We start from the raw sequence: 20,049 nt of genomic DNA, 5'->3' as shown, positions 1-20,049 counted from the left end.
CCAGTGCTCTTCAAACTCCTGATGATTTTTCAGCCTTTAATTAACCGGTTGAGGTATAAACTAAACGGTACATTTAAAATCTGTGACTGTAAAATCACCAGTAATCCATCACCTTCTACTACTTTTGAAGATATACTGTGAACATTTTTTCTGGCTTTGGCTTTTGCTTGAGATTTCTGCAGCAAGCCAGTTTTGCTTGGCTACTTAAATTAGATTTATTTTATAGACCACAGTGTTAGACATGCTCTTTTATTTCATGGTTAGGAAGGAACTGAGCCTCAGCTGTCTTCCTTCCTAAAAAGTGCTTAAGCACCCTGCTACAGTAGGAATTCCTGCCACCATTTCCAATTATTTTCTTCCTATGCATCAATTTTCCACTACTCCAATTCAAATATACAAAATCCCTATAGAAAGTGGGGATTGTCTTTAATTTCATTTATCATTAAGTGCAGAAAAACAAAAACAACACAAAACATCAAAAATAAACACTGGTAATAATATTTTATTCAAAAGTATAATTCAAGGCATTACCTTCTATTTTGCAACATGGAAAAAATTGGACTGAAAACAATAAAACCAACAAGCTCTTGGTCAAAAAAAGCTCTTCCAATAATCCCCTGAAGTAAAAGTGATCCAGACCTAGGAAAAAGGCACCTTTTCACTTCTGTCTTTCCCTTTCTTGGTGTAATGTTTGAAGTTCTGTGCAATGCAATTTCCAAATCCAGTCAAACTGTGAAAAGCAGTGACCTTTGAAAGCATATGCTGTCTCAACAGAACTTGGAGGCACAAAAGCACATTCACAGTTAATTCACAACAGACACTGGGACAGAAACATCCAAGAAACTTCCTCGGCCAGATCCAACCCATCAGATTCAAGCCTAAGGAAGCAGCTGGCCAAAGAACAGTTTAAAATATCCAAGATCCACAAACAGGGATTTGCTCTTCCCTCAAGCCACAGCAGAGAAAATGCAGGTTTCAGAGACAAAAGCTCCTGTACATGCGGTTTGAGGAAGGAGGGAAGTGACAAAAACTAAATCCTCAGAGACGCTCATGTTCGTCAGCTCCTGCCAGTGCCAAGCCTGACCAAGAATAAACAGAGCTAACGAGGCTGGAGCAGTGCCAATCAGCATTAGAGAAATTATGTGCCAGGCCAGGGAGTCAGCTAATCCACAGGAAGACTGTAAAAAACACTCCACAAGAGCTGCCGGAACTCACAGCTACCAGCTGCCAAAGCCTCCTACCCTTAGAGGCTTTTTAAAGTTTGGCTTTTGGATATCAGGCACAAGACTGCTGCTCAGCATGGTTTAGGGACAGCAAAAGAAAAGGAGGAACACAGTGCGAACTGGAAACTTGTTTTCATGTACAGTCCTACCCTGGAACTAGGAAAAAGGGAAGGGCAGCTTCCTTTCCTGCAGGTTCTAACTGTTCACTGAGCACAGCGGCCTCGGTGGGTGCTCTGGCCAAAAGCACAAGAAGTGCATCAGCAAATGCAAGAAGTGACTACACAGCTCAGGGGAAGGTTGGTGACATCACTTGTACAAAACAAACCAGCCCAGAACCAACAACTAAACTGCCATTAAACAATATAACCTATGAAAACAAATTCTCTGTGAAGTGTCCCAAAGGCAGGATTTGCTTCCAGCTCAGCTGTTTCTCACCTCAACAGCACCAACAGCAAGAAGCACCAAGACAATTGCAAATCAAGACCCACAAGAGAAATACATTCAATAGCAAGAGGGACAGAGTTCCCAGCATACACAGCTTGGGGTTTGGCTACTGGCACAATCTAGGGAAGCTCAGCAATAGGATACTAGTCCTTTAGGGAGAACAGAAAACCAGGATTAAGAAAAGTTGCTTCACTGTAGCTAAACATGAGCACTAAAACCAACAGAATACTGGGATTTGTCATGATATCAAAGTGTAATTGTGATTATTAATGTGTGACTGTAACAGCATTTTCCGAGTCAACTAAGTCTGCACTGCTTTGGCTTTATTTTTTATGAGATTTATTATGAGATGCTTTATTTTTCTTAATATATCAATATCCACAGTACTCACTTCAACAAAGTTGGGGTATTTTGCTGGGGTTTTTTTTTGTTCTTTAAACGAGGACAATAAATGCTTATTTTGGCACAGAACACATTCCTCCAAAGCCACATTTTGGCTTCCTTTCCCCCCATTTTCTTTAACTGCATCCAAAACATTAGTCTCCCCATATTCAAGCCAACATAGAAGCCAGTAGAAGCTGCAGGTACTCAACCCTTCCCAAAAATACAAACCCCTTCAGAAATGCGATTCTGGAGCATGAAAACTGGACTGAGTATTCATGGAACACCAAAAAAGAGGCATTATTCCTACCAATAGGAAAAAGCATGGCAGACATCCCTTTTTGTCCTTGCTGACAGCAACATTATCTAACAGATTTCGTAAGTTTGTCTGTCTTAAGAGGCTGAAAAAGAGAGAAAGGAAAAGGCAAGATCTCTCTCTCTTCCCTCCTTTCTATCAGCACACTGATAACACCCTTGCACCTACCACACATGGAAAAAGTCCCAGGCTTTAAAAATTGCCTGGCCACTACTTTGGAATGCTGCAGAAGACAAACATGCAACCCATGGCTTCTGCCACCACCAGTAAATCAGAGCTTTTATTTGCACTTTATCTGTATCCTGTCTGCGTCAGCACAGCCACACTCTGCCAGGCAGTGTCAGCTGCTGCTGGGACTGGATGCTGTCCCTGAGGTACAGCCACAAACAACAGCTCAGGTCAGGCACAGAGATCACTGCAGGAATTCCCAGCTCATGTTGGTACTTCACCAGCAGATCCCAAGCAGTGGAACAACACAGGGAGGGTTCAAAGGCTGAAGCTTCACCTACCGGAAACAGGAAATGTGCCAAGCTTCATTGACAGTCTTGTGCAGGCGCTGCCCAGCAGCGATGCTGTCCCCACAGCCCAGACATCTCCAGACTTCTTCACCTGCATGCAGCAATAAGGAGACAAACACTTTACACCAGAGAAAATGAAGATCAGTACATCCTACAGAAAGAACCTTAAACAGAGTAACTGACAGGAAAGTATTCCCACGTGGAAAGCTGCAGGCAGTCTATAACCTGAGTGGGAGCTCCCAAACCGAACTTTCATATTTTGTATATTTTTTTTTTCTCCAGATGTGACATCTGCTCCTTTATACTCTTCAGAAGAAAAAAAAATGACTTTTCACATAAAGCCATTCAGTTACAACTGAGCAGAGCAGAGATTTCAGAAAGGCAACACTGGTCTAGTACAACAATTCCAACAGAGCACTATGCTAGACCAGGAAGCCACACTACTGCTTCCCCCACACCACTGACTCAGCACATAACATTTGCTCTCATTTGTATAATTAACTGGATTTCCCAGAACTGAAAGAAAGGAAAGGCAAACTTTATTCAGTAGAGAACTAGACTACCAGGAAGGAATTACACTCTTGAATGAATTTTCCCATAAAGACTGTACAGCTGACACCAGACTACTGTCAGACTTAGGAATGGGAATTGATGCTACTGGAATATTGCCCTTTCAGAAAACACTTATAATAGTTATAATAGAGCCATAATAGTTTTTGCTAGAACTGCCAGAAAGCCCCAGAGAGAGCTGGTTACTTAGATGTAAGCAAGCTAGGAAAACAGAATAAAAGCTTGTGCACAAAGAACATTTGGCCCACAGATAAATACTATCCAAAATTCCAAGGGCAGCGCAGGCGTACCAAAGAGTCAGGAATCTTAGGTCAGCACAGGACAGCACAAGAAATGTGTCACAGAGCTGAGCAGATCCCAAACCCGTTTCTTCCTGCTATCAACAGTTTGCTTTCAGCAAGGCTGCATTAAAGAAAAAGGTGCACTTAGACAAGGAAAACCACAAACCATGGACTTCCCTTTTCCAAAGAATGGTACAACTTGGTAGTTGCTTAAACAAGTTGATACCACTGTCAAGTTCCTTGAAGCTACACAAAACAGAAGCCATCAGCCTTCCATGCACTTTACCCTACCATGTAGGTCATCGACAATGTTTAAAATTAACCAAGGTGAAGATCTTGTGCTTTTTACATGAATAAGTATTTCAGGGAAAAAAAACATTTGCTGCTCAGCTACAAGCAGCACTATCACCAGCAGTACACAGAAGGGTCTCCATGCACACTGTAAGGCTCAAATGGTTCCTTCAAATGTGACAAGTGGTGTTGGTTGCTACTCCAGTTTCCTAATGTGCATCAGCTCCACACCTCCAGCACCTGCCCCTGTGCCCTCCTGCTAATCCAGAACACCAAGAACTCCACCTGAGCTCAGACCTGCACAATAGAGGAAAGGATGGGAGAACCTTGGAAAAACCTGACCCTTCCTGTGTAGTCCTATAAAGCAAATGTCTTTTCAGCACACCAAATGGGCTTGAGAATAAAAGGCAAAGCTACGTGTGCCAGTGCCTCCATGCACAGGCAGGCAATGCTCTCCTCTCCGAGCAGGGCAAGCCCTGGAAGTCAGCTGAACTTCTGAAATAGCTGCAGGCCAAAAACACCTGCAAACCAAACATTCTGCAGCTCCATCACCTCCCATTCAGTGTCACCAGCACAACACCCACGTGTCAAAAGGGTCTGTGGATCCCGTGAAAGACATTTAAAGATCAATGACTACACCACAGCTGAATAAAAGCAACAAATTACTCTCGGACCATCTTACAGGATCTGACCCATCAGCTTCGGAACTTCACGAAGCAGTCACCTACTCTCAGCTGTAGTGCTACATCTGTTTAAGTGTACCCAGGAAGGCTGATTAGCTCACGAACGGAAACGAACAGTCCTCAATCCAACAGAAATTGCTTCAGTATGCAGGAGAAACGACGGAAATGAACAAAACAGAGCAGGAAACTGTGCGAAGGAAACGCAAACGGACATAATCCATGTAACAGGTCTGAGGAGGTCCCCAGGACGGGAGGAATGTGGCAGAGACGGCCAGCCCGGAGCAGCCGCAGGGGCCCCGGCCGAACCTCGGGGACACCGCGGGACCTCGAGAGGGACAAGAGGCACGGGGTGAGTGGCACCGGCAGGGCCGCGGGCACCTGCGCTGAGAGACCCCGCGCCGGCTGCGGCCGCTTCGGGGCGGGACGAGCCGCATCTCCCACGGCCCAGCCGCGGATCCATCGCGCCAGGGCTGCGGAGACCCGCCCGGAGCCCCCGGGCCGCGCGCGTGGCCACGAACCGGCCGCGGGCCGGCTCCAGAACGCTCCCCGGCCACGGGCTGACAGCCGTCCGGAGCGCGGGCTCCGGAGGCAGCGGCTCCGCTGAGCCCCGCAGGGGCCACCCCGCGACACCGCCGATGCACCGCACAACGCCGGCGCGGCCGACGGGAGCCGCGGCCTCGCGTACGCGCGCCCGCCCCGCGGTGGCGGAAGGCGGCTCCCGCCGCGGGGGCGAGGCCGGCCCGGCCCGAACTCACCTGGCAGCGCCTCCATCCCGCGCCCGCCGCCGCGCCCGCCCGACGCCAGCGGGTGCCGCCGCACCTGGGCCCGCCTCCCCTCAGCGCCGCGCCCGCCCCCCGACCCCGCCCCGAGCCAATCGGCATCGCCCGCCCCGCGCCCCGGCCAATCCCCGCGCTGGCCCGCCCCGCCCGCCCCGCCCTTTCCGCGCCGCCGGCCAATAGCATCGTCCCCCCGCCCGCAGCCCCGCCCCGCACGTGCCCCGCGCTGGCCCCGCCGCTCCCGCTCCCCGCCCCGAGGCAGCGCGAAGCAACGGCGGCGCACTCCGCTCAATGTAAAACCATTTTTTAATTCTAAATCACTTTCACAACAGTGAAAATTAGTGAGGAGGAACGGTAACGCACTAACCGAACCGTCCGGGCCGCGTGCGGTCGGGTTACGGGGCAGGGGTACATACAAAAGCACACCAGGGAAAGGGGGATCCAAGCGTTAACACTTTTAGACTATTTCACCCTTGAATTGCCGGAAAATAAGAGCTCTCAGTCATGTTTCTGCAGCCTTCTCTAAATCCACTATGCCTCTCACACCTAGATGGAAATCCCCCCGGATCCATTAAAATTCTGATTTTTAAAATGTATTACTTAAATGTATTCCAGTACCTCTTGAATCTATTGCAGTCACTTCTTTATTCTCTTTATGGGATAAAGGTTTCAAAGAGCTACCCCTCTCCTCTCTGCATAACCTCTAGCATCGAGTTTCTCCGTAAAAAAGGAGAAGGAATCCATCCCTTACTGTCACGTGAACTCTCCCTTCCCATCAGCAGGTGGTGCTGACTGCGCAGGAGAGGAGCTCAAATCTGCCACATTGCAGGACAACCAAACAAAACCAGCCTTTCTAATGGGAAGGGCCCCAGTTACCAAGTTACGCACTTGAGAAGAACCCTATGCCGAAGCTCAGCTTCTCAGAAGTGTCACACAACAAAAGCTGAAGCACCACCTCAACTATAAATAGTTGAGCAATATATTCTGTCAGATTATCACTGAGTCAGGTACAAATCTGATGTGACAAAACACTGCAGAAGCTTTGCAACATTCTACTTGCCGGTTGGAATTTTGGAGGTAGGCAAGTTAAACTTCAGTCATCCTCTGCCTTGACACTAAAAGGGAACAGTTAATAATTACATAAATAAACTTCTATAACAATTAATTAAAGGTGTCCTGCCCAGGAAAGTCTTCCATACACTAAAAAAATCCCAAGCTATTGAAACAAAGTTTCTATTAATTGATTTGTTTGTCAGTTTTCTGTCTACCGCCAGAGAAGTCACAACATTCATCTTCCAGGAAATCATTAGGACTATGAGCAACATGAATAAAAAAAAAAATCTAAAAACAGTAAGAGAGAAGAAAAATGGAATTGCCTGGTCAGAGAAATATGAACTGTTCATCTTGCTAGGGAATCTCTCATACCTGTTTTGAAGGAATCTACACAAATACATCAGGAGTACTCTTAAAAGCTGAATACCCAACAGGATTCCAAAGTGGCTGCAGAGTGCTCACGTTCCGAAATATCCCCTCAGCACATTAATGGTTGTGGTCTCCTCCAGCACTTCAAATTAAAATCTTTGGTAGATACTGCAGAGACTCTTGCGCTGTAGCTGTTCTGCTGTGGCACAGGAGAAGGTCTGTGTGCACCTGCAGAGAGAAGGTCTTCCAAATGTTCCCTATTGAGCATGTGCTTGCAAAGGCAGGATTTCATGTCTCCTCCTGGGTAATTTTACAGTAGGAAAAGTTTTACCTCAAAACTCATGTAAACATGCCTTTTGTTCCTCTCCCCAAACAAGCTGATCTCAGACCTCTAATAGGATTTTATCTGGAGTACATGACCTTGTGTAGAAAGTCTCAAAGCCTTGGGAAAGATAAATGTCACTACAGTGACGAGGTTGTGAGGGGATTATCCATGAGTGCAGCCACAGGTGCTGCACAGAGCCGGGGAAGACAACACTGTTTGTCAGTGAGGAACTGGGCTGGGTCCAGCAGCCCCACCTGGCTCCACAGCCAGAGACTCTTCCAGGGCCTGGCTCCAGCATGCTCAGGCTTTAAAAAATTGCAGCATGAATTTATATCCCTTCTTCTAACAGCCATCAGAACCATCAGGAAGGGTTTTCCATCGCGCCGGGAAATAACAGACAGAAAGGAAACCAGTCTCCAGTCCTGGTTCCATTTGCATCACGTGCTCTGCCCCAGAGAGTCTCAGCAGTGCTGCAGATGATTTCCTGGAGAAGGTCAGATGTTGGAGACACTAAATAACATCTGCAGCTCTGGCAGATCCATTGTGGTTGCAAAGCAGGAGATCCTGGTCACACTGGAGACATTCCTTACCTGCCCAGTCTGCCCTGGGATAACTGTATCCCACAGACCTGGTGTCACTGATTGACACAGGATTTCAAAGCAGCACTCCCTTTCAGAGTGCATCTCAACGCTAGGCCCATGGTTTGTGGCAGGAACCTGTTGTACAAGATATCTGAGCTGAAATACACTTTTAAACCAATGTTTTAATTCCCAACTCCGGTGCAAAATGTGAGATTCCTCATTGTGCTGTGATACCACCAATTTCTGAAGCCCATAGTAAGCTATGGAACCAGACACCAAGAGGTTTAAAATGGGATGGGGATGCAGTTTGTAACTGTTTCAGTGGCCTTGTTGGTCATGAATATATAGAATAATGGAAAAGACTTATGCAATCAACAGCCAGAACATTATCACCAGTGCCACAAACAGGAAGAGGCGGGAAAGGAACTGTTCATCCACATATTGAGGAGTCCCTGGAACAGCTGGAAAACAGGAAGTAAAAAAAACAAACAACAGTTCAGCTCCTTCCTCTTCTCTGGGATTGTGTATATTCTGAATACAATATATTCATACATTGAAAAATATGCAAAGAATCTGCTGGGTGAGAAAGTTGCTATTTCCTACCCTCAGCCTGGCTGGCTGCACGGGAAGAGCAGAAGGAAGACAAGTATCAGATCCCTGAAGCAGGACTCTTTAGTTCAGTCCCACCCCCAACAGATTTTCAGAGGACACTGAACTATAGTTAATAGGGAAAATAATCTGACCCAGAGACAGCACAGGACCATGGCAAAGCTGGTGTGACATGAAGAATGAGTTTGTTTCTCATAACTCCTGTGCCAGAGACATGGTGGAAGATTTGCCAGGCATAACCTTTCTTAAAATCAGAAAATCCTGGGTAGTAGGTGTTCTTGTTCAAAACAGATTCAGTTTGTCTACAGTGAAGAAGGGGAGGAGGTTCTCTAGGGATTACTTAATTGTTAGAGTGCAAGGTCACCGCTTAGAGTAACCCAACTGCTTTTGTTAATCAAAAACGTGAAGTAATTTCACTGGGAAGTTATTTCTTGTAGAATACAGATGACTGTCTCACAGATAAATTTCTGAAAAATGAACAATCTTTGCACTCATTATTTTGTGGTATAGAGCACCAGTTTAAATTTTTCCTTTCCATCTTTCAGGAAATGGCCCTTTCCTGCTGCTTTTAAAATCTGTGTCTCCTTCAAACATCCCCTAGTGACTCCTTTTCATTATTATTAGAAAGTCTAGTCCAATTTGTCTCATTTTTCAGGAGGAGACTGCTGGTGTACCAGAAGAGACACCTGAATCCAGTGCCACTGTATCTCTGCAGTGACTGGTCTCCCAGGAGGGCCTTCAGCTAATTATATGGAAGTGACAAACTTGCTTCTTTTAAAAATCTGTGTACAAAACATATCAGCCACAGATCATGTTCTCTACTGAGCATTTTTGCACTCATTTTGTGTTTCTATTGACAATAATGGTTACTGTTCAGCATATTTTGTCATTTAGCTGGTTATTTAGGAGTTTGTAAAATGTCTGTCTGTGACAGGACAGGAGAAGGATCCATGATACCTGGAGGAGGTCGCCCGTCGTTTATGTTGAAGGCTGTTGCAAATATACCAAAGGGAAATGCCCCAATTCCAAATGACATCTGGAAGCCACCATCGCCAAACCCAAAGCCCTGGAATCCCTGTAGAGAACAAAGAACAGAAGACAAGAAAGGTACCAATCATTTAGAGCCTGTTTCAGAGGATTGTGTGGAAGTGCAGACATTCCCTCTCACTGGCTTTCTGACTGCTGATGGAGGCCACGCTGTCTGGCAGCCTTCAGTCTGACACACTTTTGTAGAAATCCCCTTAGTTCTCCTGGGTTTAAAATGTTTCAGACAGCAGTAAATTTGCCATGCAACACAAAGGTTTGAGAAAATGAAAACTAGCAACTGCAGTTCTTCCTTGAGGGCCACAAATTAGGACAGCGTTTCTCAACTGTAACCTTTCTCAACTTATAGTAGGTGTCTGACAATGTATCAAAATCAACACAAGGAATCTATTCAGAATGTCTTAACAATGCGTTAACAGCCTCAGCCATATAGAAAAGATACTTAAGAAAATAATCTAAATTGATTTTTGTGATACATGTGCATCATTTAAACACTCAGTGAAATAATAAATTGCCAGTGGGATGCATAGAGCCTTCAAAGGAAAAGTACTAAAAAATTTACTGGGGGATTCAAATTAAGGTGGCAAAATCACCTGAGGTAGGAATGGAAGACATAAGGAAAGGAGGGAAAAAAGAAGTTACAATGCAGTAACACTGACCCCGTGGGATCCAGACTAAAATACCACATCAAGTTAAAAGAGAAGTGTTCTGAATGGAGATGAATCCTGCTTTGCAGAAGCAGTGTGCTGTTCGAGAACTGACAGTGTGAATCCAGGGGTTTGTGTCATGCTAAACAAATGGGGAGAGCCCACAGTTCTGTAAGCCAGCAATATGGATTTTAATCTCAGGATATCTGTTCTGGAAGACCCTCTGGCTTATCACCACCAACAATGGGAGGACAAAGATGATTTTACTAATATAATAAAAGCCAAATGTTTCTTGGTTGAGCCTTGATTTTAAGAATTGGTCTTTTGACCATACTCTTTTCAAGCACTTTGCCACTAACTCGGCGGGACAGAAAACTCTCTGTGGCAGATATAGGATCTGAAGAGAACAGGGAGGCAGCACCTCTACTTCCCTGCCTTCATACTCCATCCCTCTGATGAGCACTAGCTGAAAGGTTCAAGTAAGGTACAGGAGCCGATTTAATAAGGCAGCAATGCCCTAGTGAAAGAGAACAGCTGAGCTCCCAATACATTCAATACAGAAATGCACCCTTAATCACACCCTGCAGAGTTGTTTGCTTGAAGCATGAGGGAGACAATCCTCTCCAAGGACCCCGGGCTGAGTTACATGGAAATGTGCCATTGTTTCATCAGGTCACGCTCACTGCCACCATGCTGAAGAACACTGTGGTCTGTCCTACCACCTACTCCCACCTCTGCTCCACCTGTGCCAGCTGCTGTTTACATTCACCCTAGGTAATCTCAACAAACCACAGATCCCTCTTCAAATTAACATGTATCCAATAGATATCCACTTTCTCTTGCTTGTGATGCCATGGCACAGTAACATCCCATCTAAATGAGAGAAGCAGGTGTCGGTGTCAAAAATCTAAATTCATACATGGATTATGTATTTCAATGACACATATGTTTTGACACCTGCACAAAGAATTTTCAAAGCAAAGTATTCCTTGTATTTAAACATGGAGAACAATCAAGCATTAAAAGCTTTTCCAGTGATACCACACTGGGCATTCATGAGGCATGATCCAGGTCAGGCTGTTCTTCGGGATGCTAAAGGGTACCACAGGAATGGAGCTCTTTGCCACACCACAGCTATCAATGATTTAGGAACAACCAAGTGGGGAAGAGCAGGATGTGTAAGCTGCAGGATCTCTCACACACATTATGTCCTCCAGGATGAATAAATACCACTATCAATAAAAACCACTAAACCACTCAAGCTTGTTTGATCACTTACCCCTCTGTTCTCTGGTTCAGGTCTCTGTCCTTGGGGTCGTGGTGGTGTTTTCTCTCTGCAGGAAGTTGTGAAATTAGCTCAAGTGCAAGGACATTTATCTGCAGTAGCCTGGCTAATAATGCAGAACCACTATAAAACAGTCTCCTGGGGCCATTCAGCAGAGCTGAAGCAGTGTGTGGGAGCCAGCCATGCAGCCTTGGACCTCCAGCAGCACATCACTGAATTAACACTGCACTTTGGAATAACAAATACCCATTGCAAAGGCTAAAAACTGAGGATGTGAACAGCTAATGTAAGCTTCTCTGGTCAGATAACCTGCCACTTGTAACTGATAATTAACACTTGATTCAAATTAACAAGTTGAACAAGACGTATGCAAACCGAGGCCCTGAAAAAGCCAGAAATATTTGGCAGAAATACCAGATCTCTGTCTTTTGACAAAGTATTTAAAATTGTGAATCCGGTACTGTAACAGTTTAATCTTAAGACCCTAAACTAAAGTTTAATCTTTAATTTTCAAACGAAAACAGGTGTATTTAGGTTTCTTACCTGGGGTCCTGCTGCCCAGTGCTACCTCTTCCATACAGAGGAATAACTTTATCTCGACTGATTCCTGCTTTGCATACAGGACACACTTGTCTGTTTGGCCTGGTCTCTAGCCACTAAAAGAAAGGAAAGTGTAAGAAAACTACTAAAATACCATGAAAACAATTAAGGAAACCTCATTTGCAGCCAGGCAGAAAGACTTCAGCAATTTCTCACAAAGGTCTGGAGCAAGACATTTTAGTAAGTGCCAAGTGCTCCCTGAAGTGGAGTTGGCATTTTGGCTGTTGTTCTGGTGGGAATAACTTGCTGATGTGTACATATTCAGATCTGTGCTGGAGTAAAATAAGAAATAAAGAGTAGGAGCAGTCCTGCATAGGCCAAGGGCTAGTGCAGACAGCCTTCCTGTCATCCACCTTTTCTATAATGGTACTACAATGTAAAACACTATGTACACATGGAGTACACTCAGCACTTAGACCTGCAAACTAAACCCTGCCATCTCCAACAGTAATTGTACCAAAACTGCAATTACACAGGGTTTAAGAAACTAAAAAGTGGAGGCAAGTGGAACAGAATCTAGTTTTCTTGGTGCTCAAAGTGCAGATTGCAAGGTGTTGCACATGAAGCTGCATGAGCAGGTTGTGATTGCCCTGGAGAGAAAAGCACATTTGAAAAGAGGGGGATACTCCAGAGAACCAAGGGCTTTATTGAGTAACTGGAGCTGATGAAAGACAAAGTAAAATGAAACCTGTCTTACCTGGTGTAAACAAGGCCAACTGTGAGCATTCCCAGGACAGTTTGTTCACAGAGCAGAAAAAGAGAGGAAAATGGAATTAGTTACTGAACTCAATATGACAAATGTGCAGTGTACAGGGATAGCACAGCTTGGTGACAACAGAATCCTGGAATCCAGCTGGGCCAGTTCTGTAACCTCCCATTAAAACCACTTCTGTAAGCACAGCCCAAGACTGATCTCCACTGGTTTTCTGTGGGTTATGCAATCAAAATCCCTAATATGATTCTGTGCATCTCCCACTCCCATGTCCTCATCCAGACCAAAGGCCCAGACAGGGGAGGCATTAATCTTAGGGTTTCAAATTTTCTCTTCTGATACCATGAAAAGATATCTCAAAGTCAAGATGCAAGTGAGCAAGATATCAGTAACGAGACTTTAGGATTTTAGAAGATTGAGCTGAAACATCAGCCACATTCACAGAATCATGGAATTACTCAGTCTGGGTGGTACTTCAGGTAGTCCAATCTGATACTCAGAGCAGGGTCAGCTACTGAGATCAGATTCAGTTGCTCAGGGCAGAGAAATTCCCATTTATACACATTAAATTGCTATGGCAAATTAAAAAAAGGTCAAAGACAAGCAAGCTACAAGATAAAACTGATTAGCAGCCATCTGCTTTCAAAATGGTCTCAAAAACACCATTCAGACAAGACACCTGGTATTTTCAAAGTTCCATTCTTCCAAATCCGTTTGTGCAATAATTTAATCTTATTTCATCTTAACATTCTCTTAAGCCAGCAATTTTCCATCTCCTCAAATAAAAACCTGGATTTTCAGATGTTATGTATATTTACACAGAAGAAAAGCACTTTCAGGCCTCTTTTCATTAAAGATGTAGCCCACTGTGTAAAATAAACTCCACCCACCCCTCATATTTGGCATGTCAATCCTTAACTTCTTAAAATTCAAGAAAGGGTAAAAATTCAAACCAGGTAACCCACATCAGAAATCCTGCACATGTATTATATCTGTGCTGTACGTTATTTCAAAGTCAAATTAAAGAACTGATAAGTTCCTAACACAAGTGCAATATCAAGGGGAAAGAGAAATATCCCATATGTAAAAGCTTATTGCCTTTTTTTTTTTTTTTTTTTTTTTTATGGTTGCAAAGGAAAAAAGAGCAAGCTTTTAGAAGAAACTACAATTTGGCCTCCAGAACATAGATTCATATCCAGGTTTAGGTCTGCAGAGGTTAGAAAGGGATTTAGTCTAAAGAATATATCTGTGTTATGCCAGACAGCATAAGTGAAATAACACACATAAGCAAAGTATACCAATGAGCACTGAACTGTCTGTGTAGGGCTGCTTGTTTGTTTGCTTTTACACAATATTCCAGAAGTACAGGGAATTTAAGACATGGGAAACCCATTCCCTGGAACACAAGCAAAGAAAAACAGCTGAGGAGCAAACCCAAGCTTCTCCTAAACCAAACCCACAGTCCCTCTAGAATTACAAACATCCCAGGTTTTTATGGGATCAGACAGATGGTGCTCTGGCTGGTGTGTGGGGCTGCAGCACTTACCAGAAGAGGTGCCCACACAAGCTGATAACTGCATCCTTGGCAGTGTCTAAACAGATGTTGCATTCAAAAGTGTTGTCCTGATTAGTGTTGTCCCCAGGACCATTACTGCTACTGCTGCCACTGGTACCCCCAGTACTGGAGCTCTTTGTGGATGCAGAAGTCGTGGGTCCTTTGCTTGCCATCCTCAAAAACTACCCAGACAAGGTCAAGAAAAATTTCCACTTGGAATCCTAGCTGTAAGAAAGGGGAAAAAACCAAACAAACCTAAACAATTTATTGGCATTATAAACATTGCATTCTGGCCCCATTCCCAACTGGTAGTGATTTATCTAAGAAGCTCTTGAATCCTGTTGTGGATGGTTTTAGTAGAACATAGCCAAGAGGGATCTTTTTTTAGAAACTAAGCTACTTTACAGTCCCATAGTATGACCTGGCTGATGTGTGACCTGTATTTTACTGTTACTGATAAGCATCCACAGCCAAAACAACCCCCCTGTATTTTCTCATAAATGCCATTTACTGTAAAGAGAACGAGCTCACCTAGTCATACATGCTCTTCCAAAATTTAACACAACTTATAGCTGAGAGTACAGTCTGAAGCAGAATTTAATCATGAAGTAATTCACAGTTTGAACAGACTGCCAGTGCAGAGTTTTAAGTTCAATGTTCATTACTTTGGAATATTAATGACAATAATGGCAAGCAAAGGTGGCTTAGAACTTGAATTGTCGCCTGAGCAGTATATTGCTGCTATCACAGCAGTGTTGGTGTGACTAGTACTTCCAAACTATCAAACATTTCTAATCTAGTAGTAAGGTAGTAATGCTGAAGTATTAAAAATTTTACCTTAATGTGCTTGAATTTTACTTCCATGCTTTTGCCTCTCATAACATAATCTTGTTGACCAAAGAAAAGCATTTATTTTATTTCAGTAGAAACAACCTCTACAGTGTAATTCCTTGATATGTGAATTCCATAATACCTAAAACTTTGAGACTCAGCACAAGGCATTTACATTTCTAGAAACATTTTACCAGTACAATATTTTTAACCCAAGAACTAAGAGAGTTTCAGTAGCTACAGAAATTAATTCACTAAAACAACAATGTTTAAAATATTCCACAATGCTTTTCATGAACTCTAACATCACATTGATGCTGCAGGAACAGCAGCTGGAACAGGAATACTTCGATAAAGCTGTGAGAAACAAACAGGTGATTATCTGAAGTATATAAACAGTGAAGTGTTTTTAAAGGGCAACCTGAATTTTTCAGAAGGTAATTTCTTTGCAAACTTACCCCCCAAGCACTAAAGGCTTTCCTTAGAGTTGCCTCTTTGTAGCAGAGCTGCAGCACAGGTGCAGGGCAGCAAACTAAAGCCTCAGGATCTCCAGCTTTTTTTTTTTTCCTACAATACAATCCCACTGCACAGTCAGGAAACATCACACTCAAGCCTTGTGAAGTACTGCAGCAAAGACTCAGTTACAGCAGGTGAAATCTATTCCTGCAGAGCTTTTTCACTCCGTTACATCATTTTGCACAGTGTCCCAGAAGGGCAGATCTGTATTCACAGATGCTGCTCTTCAACATAAGCTGCTTTTAGCAGTGCTGACTCTTAGCATTTCACACCACAACTCCATTTACACTCGGTTCATTGTATAAAATTAAAATCCATGTTAGATCAAGGCAGATGGAAGTGCTGCCAACCCACAAACTGTATGCCAAAGACACTTGGATTTTTCACACATCCTTACAATCAGAATCTTCAGCCTGTCTTGCTCAGCAGTTTAAGTGAAAACTTATGGATCTATATATGTTAATATAAAAGTTGAAAAAGTTTACTAACTGTAAAAAATATTGCATCCCTTTATGGAATGGCCACAAGAAACATCTTGCATGTAACATAAGGAAAGGATGTGTACAAGAGGCAAATAAATAAATTCTGAGTCCTTAATAAAAAAAAACCAAAACCCCAACAACAACAACAAAAAAAAAACCAAAAAAAAACTCGTTTTGGAAAAAAGGTTCCTTTTTCCAAATTAAGTTCCAAATATACACAAATGTGTGTATATTAAAACAATGAATCTGGAGACTTGTCAAAAAGATTGAATCTGTATCTCACAAAAACTTACTGAAGAAAACCCCTCAGTTTTCAGCAACAAACAAATAAATAAAATAAATAAAATGAAGAAGAATAACAGAGAAATCCAGAGAAATATCAGTAATGAAATGGAATATAGATGGCTGAGACAGAAAAAAGATTAAAATGACATAATGCAACAGGCACTGAATCTCCTTTCCTAGAAGAGGGTCATTCCTTAATCTCCTAAGTATCTGTTCATTGGCTGATGGGGCCTAGTGACCTGTTAGGATATAACCAATTAAAAACATCAAAACCATAGCAAAATAAACAGTAAAAATAATAAAAGCCTTCTCAAACATTTGCTCTTGTTCCTGGAATATCCCAGTTTAACATAACTGGGTCTGTAACAAATGTTGCTGGGCTCTGTACATCTGCACATATACAAAAAAACAAACATGAAACAGCTTCCAGTGGTTGAATTTACATTTGATAATCATATATTATGTAGCCTATGAGTGTACCTAAAGTAGGAATTCAACTGCAAATGAAATTTGTTCTGAGTGCAGAATGAGCTCAAAATTGAACAGTCACTCAAACTACTTAAACTCTGAGACAAAACTCTCTAGGAGAAAAAACCCAACAACAAACCATAAGCAAATAACAAAATAAAAAAACCAACAACTAACACAACAGGTCAAACCCCATTCTCATCTTGTTTTAGAGTCTGGGAGGAAGACTAAGTACACTGGGATAGAACGCGTGACTCCTGGGGTTAAGTAAACACAATTGAGAGATGCCAGTCAAAGCTTGTTACACCCTTGTCCTTCAGATCAGGTCTCCAAATCAACCCTAGAGTCATGATGAACAGCAAACAAAACAAGGGAAAGGATATAAAAATCAGCTGATACCTAACTGCAGGCATTCAGAGATCTTGTCTTTTCTCTTTCTTACTTCTTTGCTCTCTACATATTTACAGGAAAACTATCTCTGTTTCATAAAAGTCACGTAGATTAGCCGTTCATTTCCTTTAAACCACAGTCCCTATGTTATATCTCAACAGGCTGTTCTGAAAATGACTGATCTTTACTACATCCAAGAATCCAGAGTGGCAGCAGATAAACAGTTAAGAAACAAAGAACTCATTTGCAAGCAGGCTTCCTAAATAAATACAGAAGTCTGGTGGAGCGTGAAGACATGGAAGTGGAGGTACAGGAGAGGGTGAAACTCCAAAAGGCCAACTGGGACCTGAACATGACAGCTGAGAGCACAGGAAGGCCAGGACAGGAGTAAGTGCAGGGGACTGGGAATGACCATGAGCCATGTGAGGACTGGGTAAAGAAAGAAACTTTCCTCTAATATTTTAAAAATTTAATCTGCAAATCTCCTGGGAGCAACTGCACACCAGGAAAGCACGAGCTGAGTGGTTACTGTCAAAGATGACACTTCTGAACCCAGCAAATGACAAGGACTGCATTTGCCAAAGTACAGTGGCCCAACCCTTAAAACATAGGAAAAACACTTCAAGACAGGCTAGAGGAGTTTTCACCATGAGTTAAAGTACACAAAAAATCTGCTGGAAATAGCATATGAACATTAATTCAACCTGGGAAAGGCAGAGAGCGAATATAAATTAGAATCTAATTTCACCTATACAAAACAATGCTGGAATACGTGTTCACAGCATGACATTAGGATGCCTCAAGTATTTAATTTTTTTCATGAACAATGAGAAAAAGTTCTGGTGAGGATATAGAAGTCTGGCTAGTTTATTAACAAAACCCAAAGGTTTTTGCCATAACAATGAAATAAAAAGAACAGTACTTTGGACGTCAATTCCACTGGAAAGACCCTTTTCCATATTTCTTTCCTCACGAATCTTATTTTAGCTAAGATTACTGAAACTGAAATAATCAAAATCTAGTTTGTTTATGAAACAAGTTCTAATTTAGTTCCTGAACCTTTTGCAGTTTAAATCAAAAAGAAGACTTGTCAGTGTATTTTTCTTGTCACTTAGGTGTCATTTTCTGACACTCAGAATTTTTTATAAAAAAGAATATTAATATTAGAAAACCTATTTAAACCTAAAATTACTACTGAGAGTTTATATAAATATGCCCACTCATAAGTTTAACAATCTGATACTTAATGTATTACAACTGCGTGGGCTTCAAGTACAACAACCAGGTAACCTTAGCTGAAAACTGCTGACAGTGCCTGCAAGAAGGTGCACTGACTCCTTGACAGTCATTTTAGATATTCTTAACAAACACATGACTGTCCTGCTGTTAATCATTAAATACATATTTATCTCTCACTACCTTTCTACTCTTTTCTGTCCCCCAAATATGTTATATTTTAACTCCTTGGAAACATTTCTCGAGTTCATCTTTCCACTCCCCGTAACCTGCACAGCATTGGGCACCTGCTTTTTAATATCACCATAAAGTGGTCCCAAAACACGAATCCATGTGATCACTTGCTCTTGCAAAACCATCCACTTGCCTTCCAGCCTGATGTGCCCTTGCCTGGCCTGGTTTCATTAACTGGGATTCTGCAATGCTCATCTGTGTTACAGCCAGGGGAAGGGCCCAGCTGAAGGGCAGCTTTGGGAACTCTGAGGAGTCCATGTACCTTGAAAATGCAAACAGTAAAAACCCTTAGGTGATTAAAGTAATTGCTTTTTTATCCATTCCATAAAAGTTTAATACGGTCTCTAAGAAAAATCTTTCAACAAAGATTTTATCCTCTTACCTCACAAAGTCCAAAGGGAAAAAAAAAATATATATATATATATAACCAGTTGGGTAATGCTGCCCCCGCGATTTCCTCGTCTGCAGTGCCGTGAGAGACAGACGTGCCTGGCTAACCCAGGTTAGCAGCAAAACGTAAAAACGCCGAATGCAACAGTAATTATATACAACAGACGTGATTTAAGAAGTAACAAGCGAGTCTTAATATATGAGCAATTCTCAAAACATAAGTAACGTCGTGTCCAAGCAGCGACATACCGAGCCAGACCTACTATCGCGACAGAGGCGCCGCTCCGGCAGCGGGTCCGGCCCCGCACGGCGCGGTCGGGGGAGCTCGGGGGAGCTCGGGGGAGCTCGGGGCCCCGCGGCCGCGCTCCCAGAGGCACCGGGCGAGGCCGGCGGGACCGCGGCGAACCCGCCCCGCTCGTCTGGAGCAGGCGCAGGCGGCTCCGGCCTCCAGCGCCCGGGCCCGGCCCGGCCCTGCTCGGCTCGTCCCGGAGCCACAGCCCGGCCCGGCTCCCCGCACCACCACCCCCGCTGGGCTGGGCTCCGCTCGGCTCGGCTCGGCGCGGCGCTGCTCACCGGCGGTCGGGGCTCCCCGCAGGCCCGTGCCGAGCCGCCGCTCCGCCGGGCCCCGTCAGCTGACCGCCCGGAAGCGCGGCCGGCGGAAGAGCCCGGCCCCCGCCCCGCGGCGGCTCCGCCAACCGGGCCGGGCCGGCGGGGCGGGCAGCGACACCGCCCGCCGCGGCCCCTCCCCGGCCCCGGCCCCACGCACACCCCGCGGGCGCTCGTTACCTCGGGCTGCTCCGGGGAGAACGGCCGGGGCCGCTCCGCCCGCGCTCGGCCCCGCCGCGGCCCCCCGGCTGTGCGCGGCTCTGCCGCCCGGCACTGTGGGGGCCGCTCCGAACAGCTCGTAGCGAATGCCCGGCCCAAGCAGGAAGGCAGGAAAGAAAAGGAAGGACG

At 44.1% G+C, this 20,049-nt stretch overlaps 2 protein-coding genes and 1 long non-coding RNA gene across 9 annotated transcripts in view; 1 reads left to right on the top strand and 2 right to left on the bottom strand.

Moving 5' to 3' along the window:
* LIMK2 (LIM domain kinase 2) overlaps positions 1–5,541 on the bottom strand; it is a 30,819-nt gene extending 25,278 nt beyond the window's left edge. The window contains exons 1-2 of the mRNA XM_056504481.1: positions 5,463–5,541; positions 2,874–2,973 (exon numbers count right to left, since the gene is read on the bottom strand). Coding sequence (XP_056360456.1) covers positions 2,874–2,973; positions 5,463–5,478 — 116 coding nt within the window. The 5' untranslated portion in view covers positions 5,479–5,541. The remainder of the gene's footprint in view (positions 1–2,873; positions 2,974–5,462) is intronic.
* Positions 2,985–9,492, top strand: LOC130259801 (uncharacterized). Its single transcript, XR_008841702.1, has 2 exons — positions 2,985–5,056; positions 9,355–9,492. It is a non-coding gene; the product is annotated as an uncharacterized LOC130259801 (long non-coding RNA).
* Positions 5,772–20,030, bottom strand: RNF185 (ring finger protein 185). Of its 7 annotated transcripts, none has more exons than XM_056504492.1 (8): positions 19,669–19,757; positions 18,835–18,967; positions 14,255–14,484; positions 12,694–12,712; positions 11,940–12,052; positions 11,391–11,445; positions 9,378–9,495; positions 5,772–8,272 (listed from the first exon to the last, which is right to left on the bottom strand). In XM_056504492.1, the coding sequence occupies exons 3-8, from the start codon at positions 14,434–14,436 to the stop codon at positions 8,175–8,177; spliced, it is 585 nt and encodes a 194-aa protein (XP_056360467.1). In that variant the 5' UTR covers positions 14,437–14,484; positions 18,835–18,967; positions 19,669–19,757; the 3' UTR covers positions 5,772–8,174. The 7 variants fall into 7 exon arrangements, with proteins under 7 accessions (XP_056360467.1, XP_056360462.1, XP_056360464.1 ...); XM_056504487.1 differs by lacking the exon at positions 18,835–18,967 and adding an exon at positions 15,553–15,661 and having other exon boundaries at positions 14,255–14,488; positions 19,669–19,744; XM_056504489.1 differs by lacking the exons at positions 18,835–18,967; positions 19,669–19,757 and adding exons at positions 15,553–15,661; positions 19,345–19,640 and having other exon boundaries at positions 14,255–14,488.
* Between the last annotated feature and the right edge of the window lie 19 nt (positions 20,031–20,049).

Source organism: Oenanthe melanoleuca, chromosome 15 (assembly GCF_029582105.1).
Source record: "Oenanthe melanoleuca isolate GR-GAL-2019-014 chromosome 15, OMel1.0, whole genome shotgun sequence".
NCBI lineage: Eukaryota > Metazoa > Chordata > Aves > Passeriformes > Muscicapidae > Oenanthe > Oenanthe melanoleuca.
This window is presented reverse-complemented; position numbering and strand designations above follow the sequence as displayed.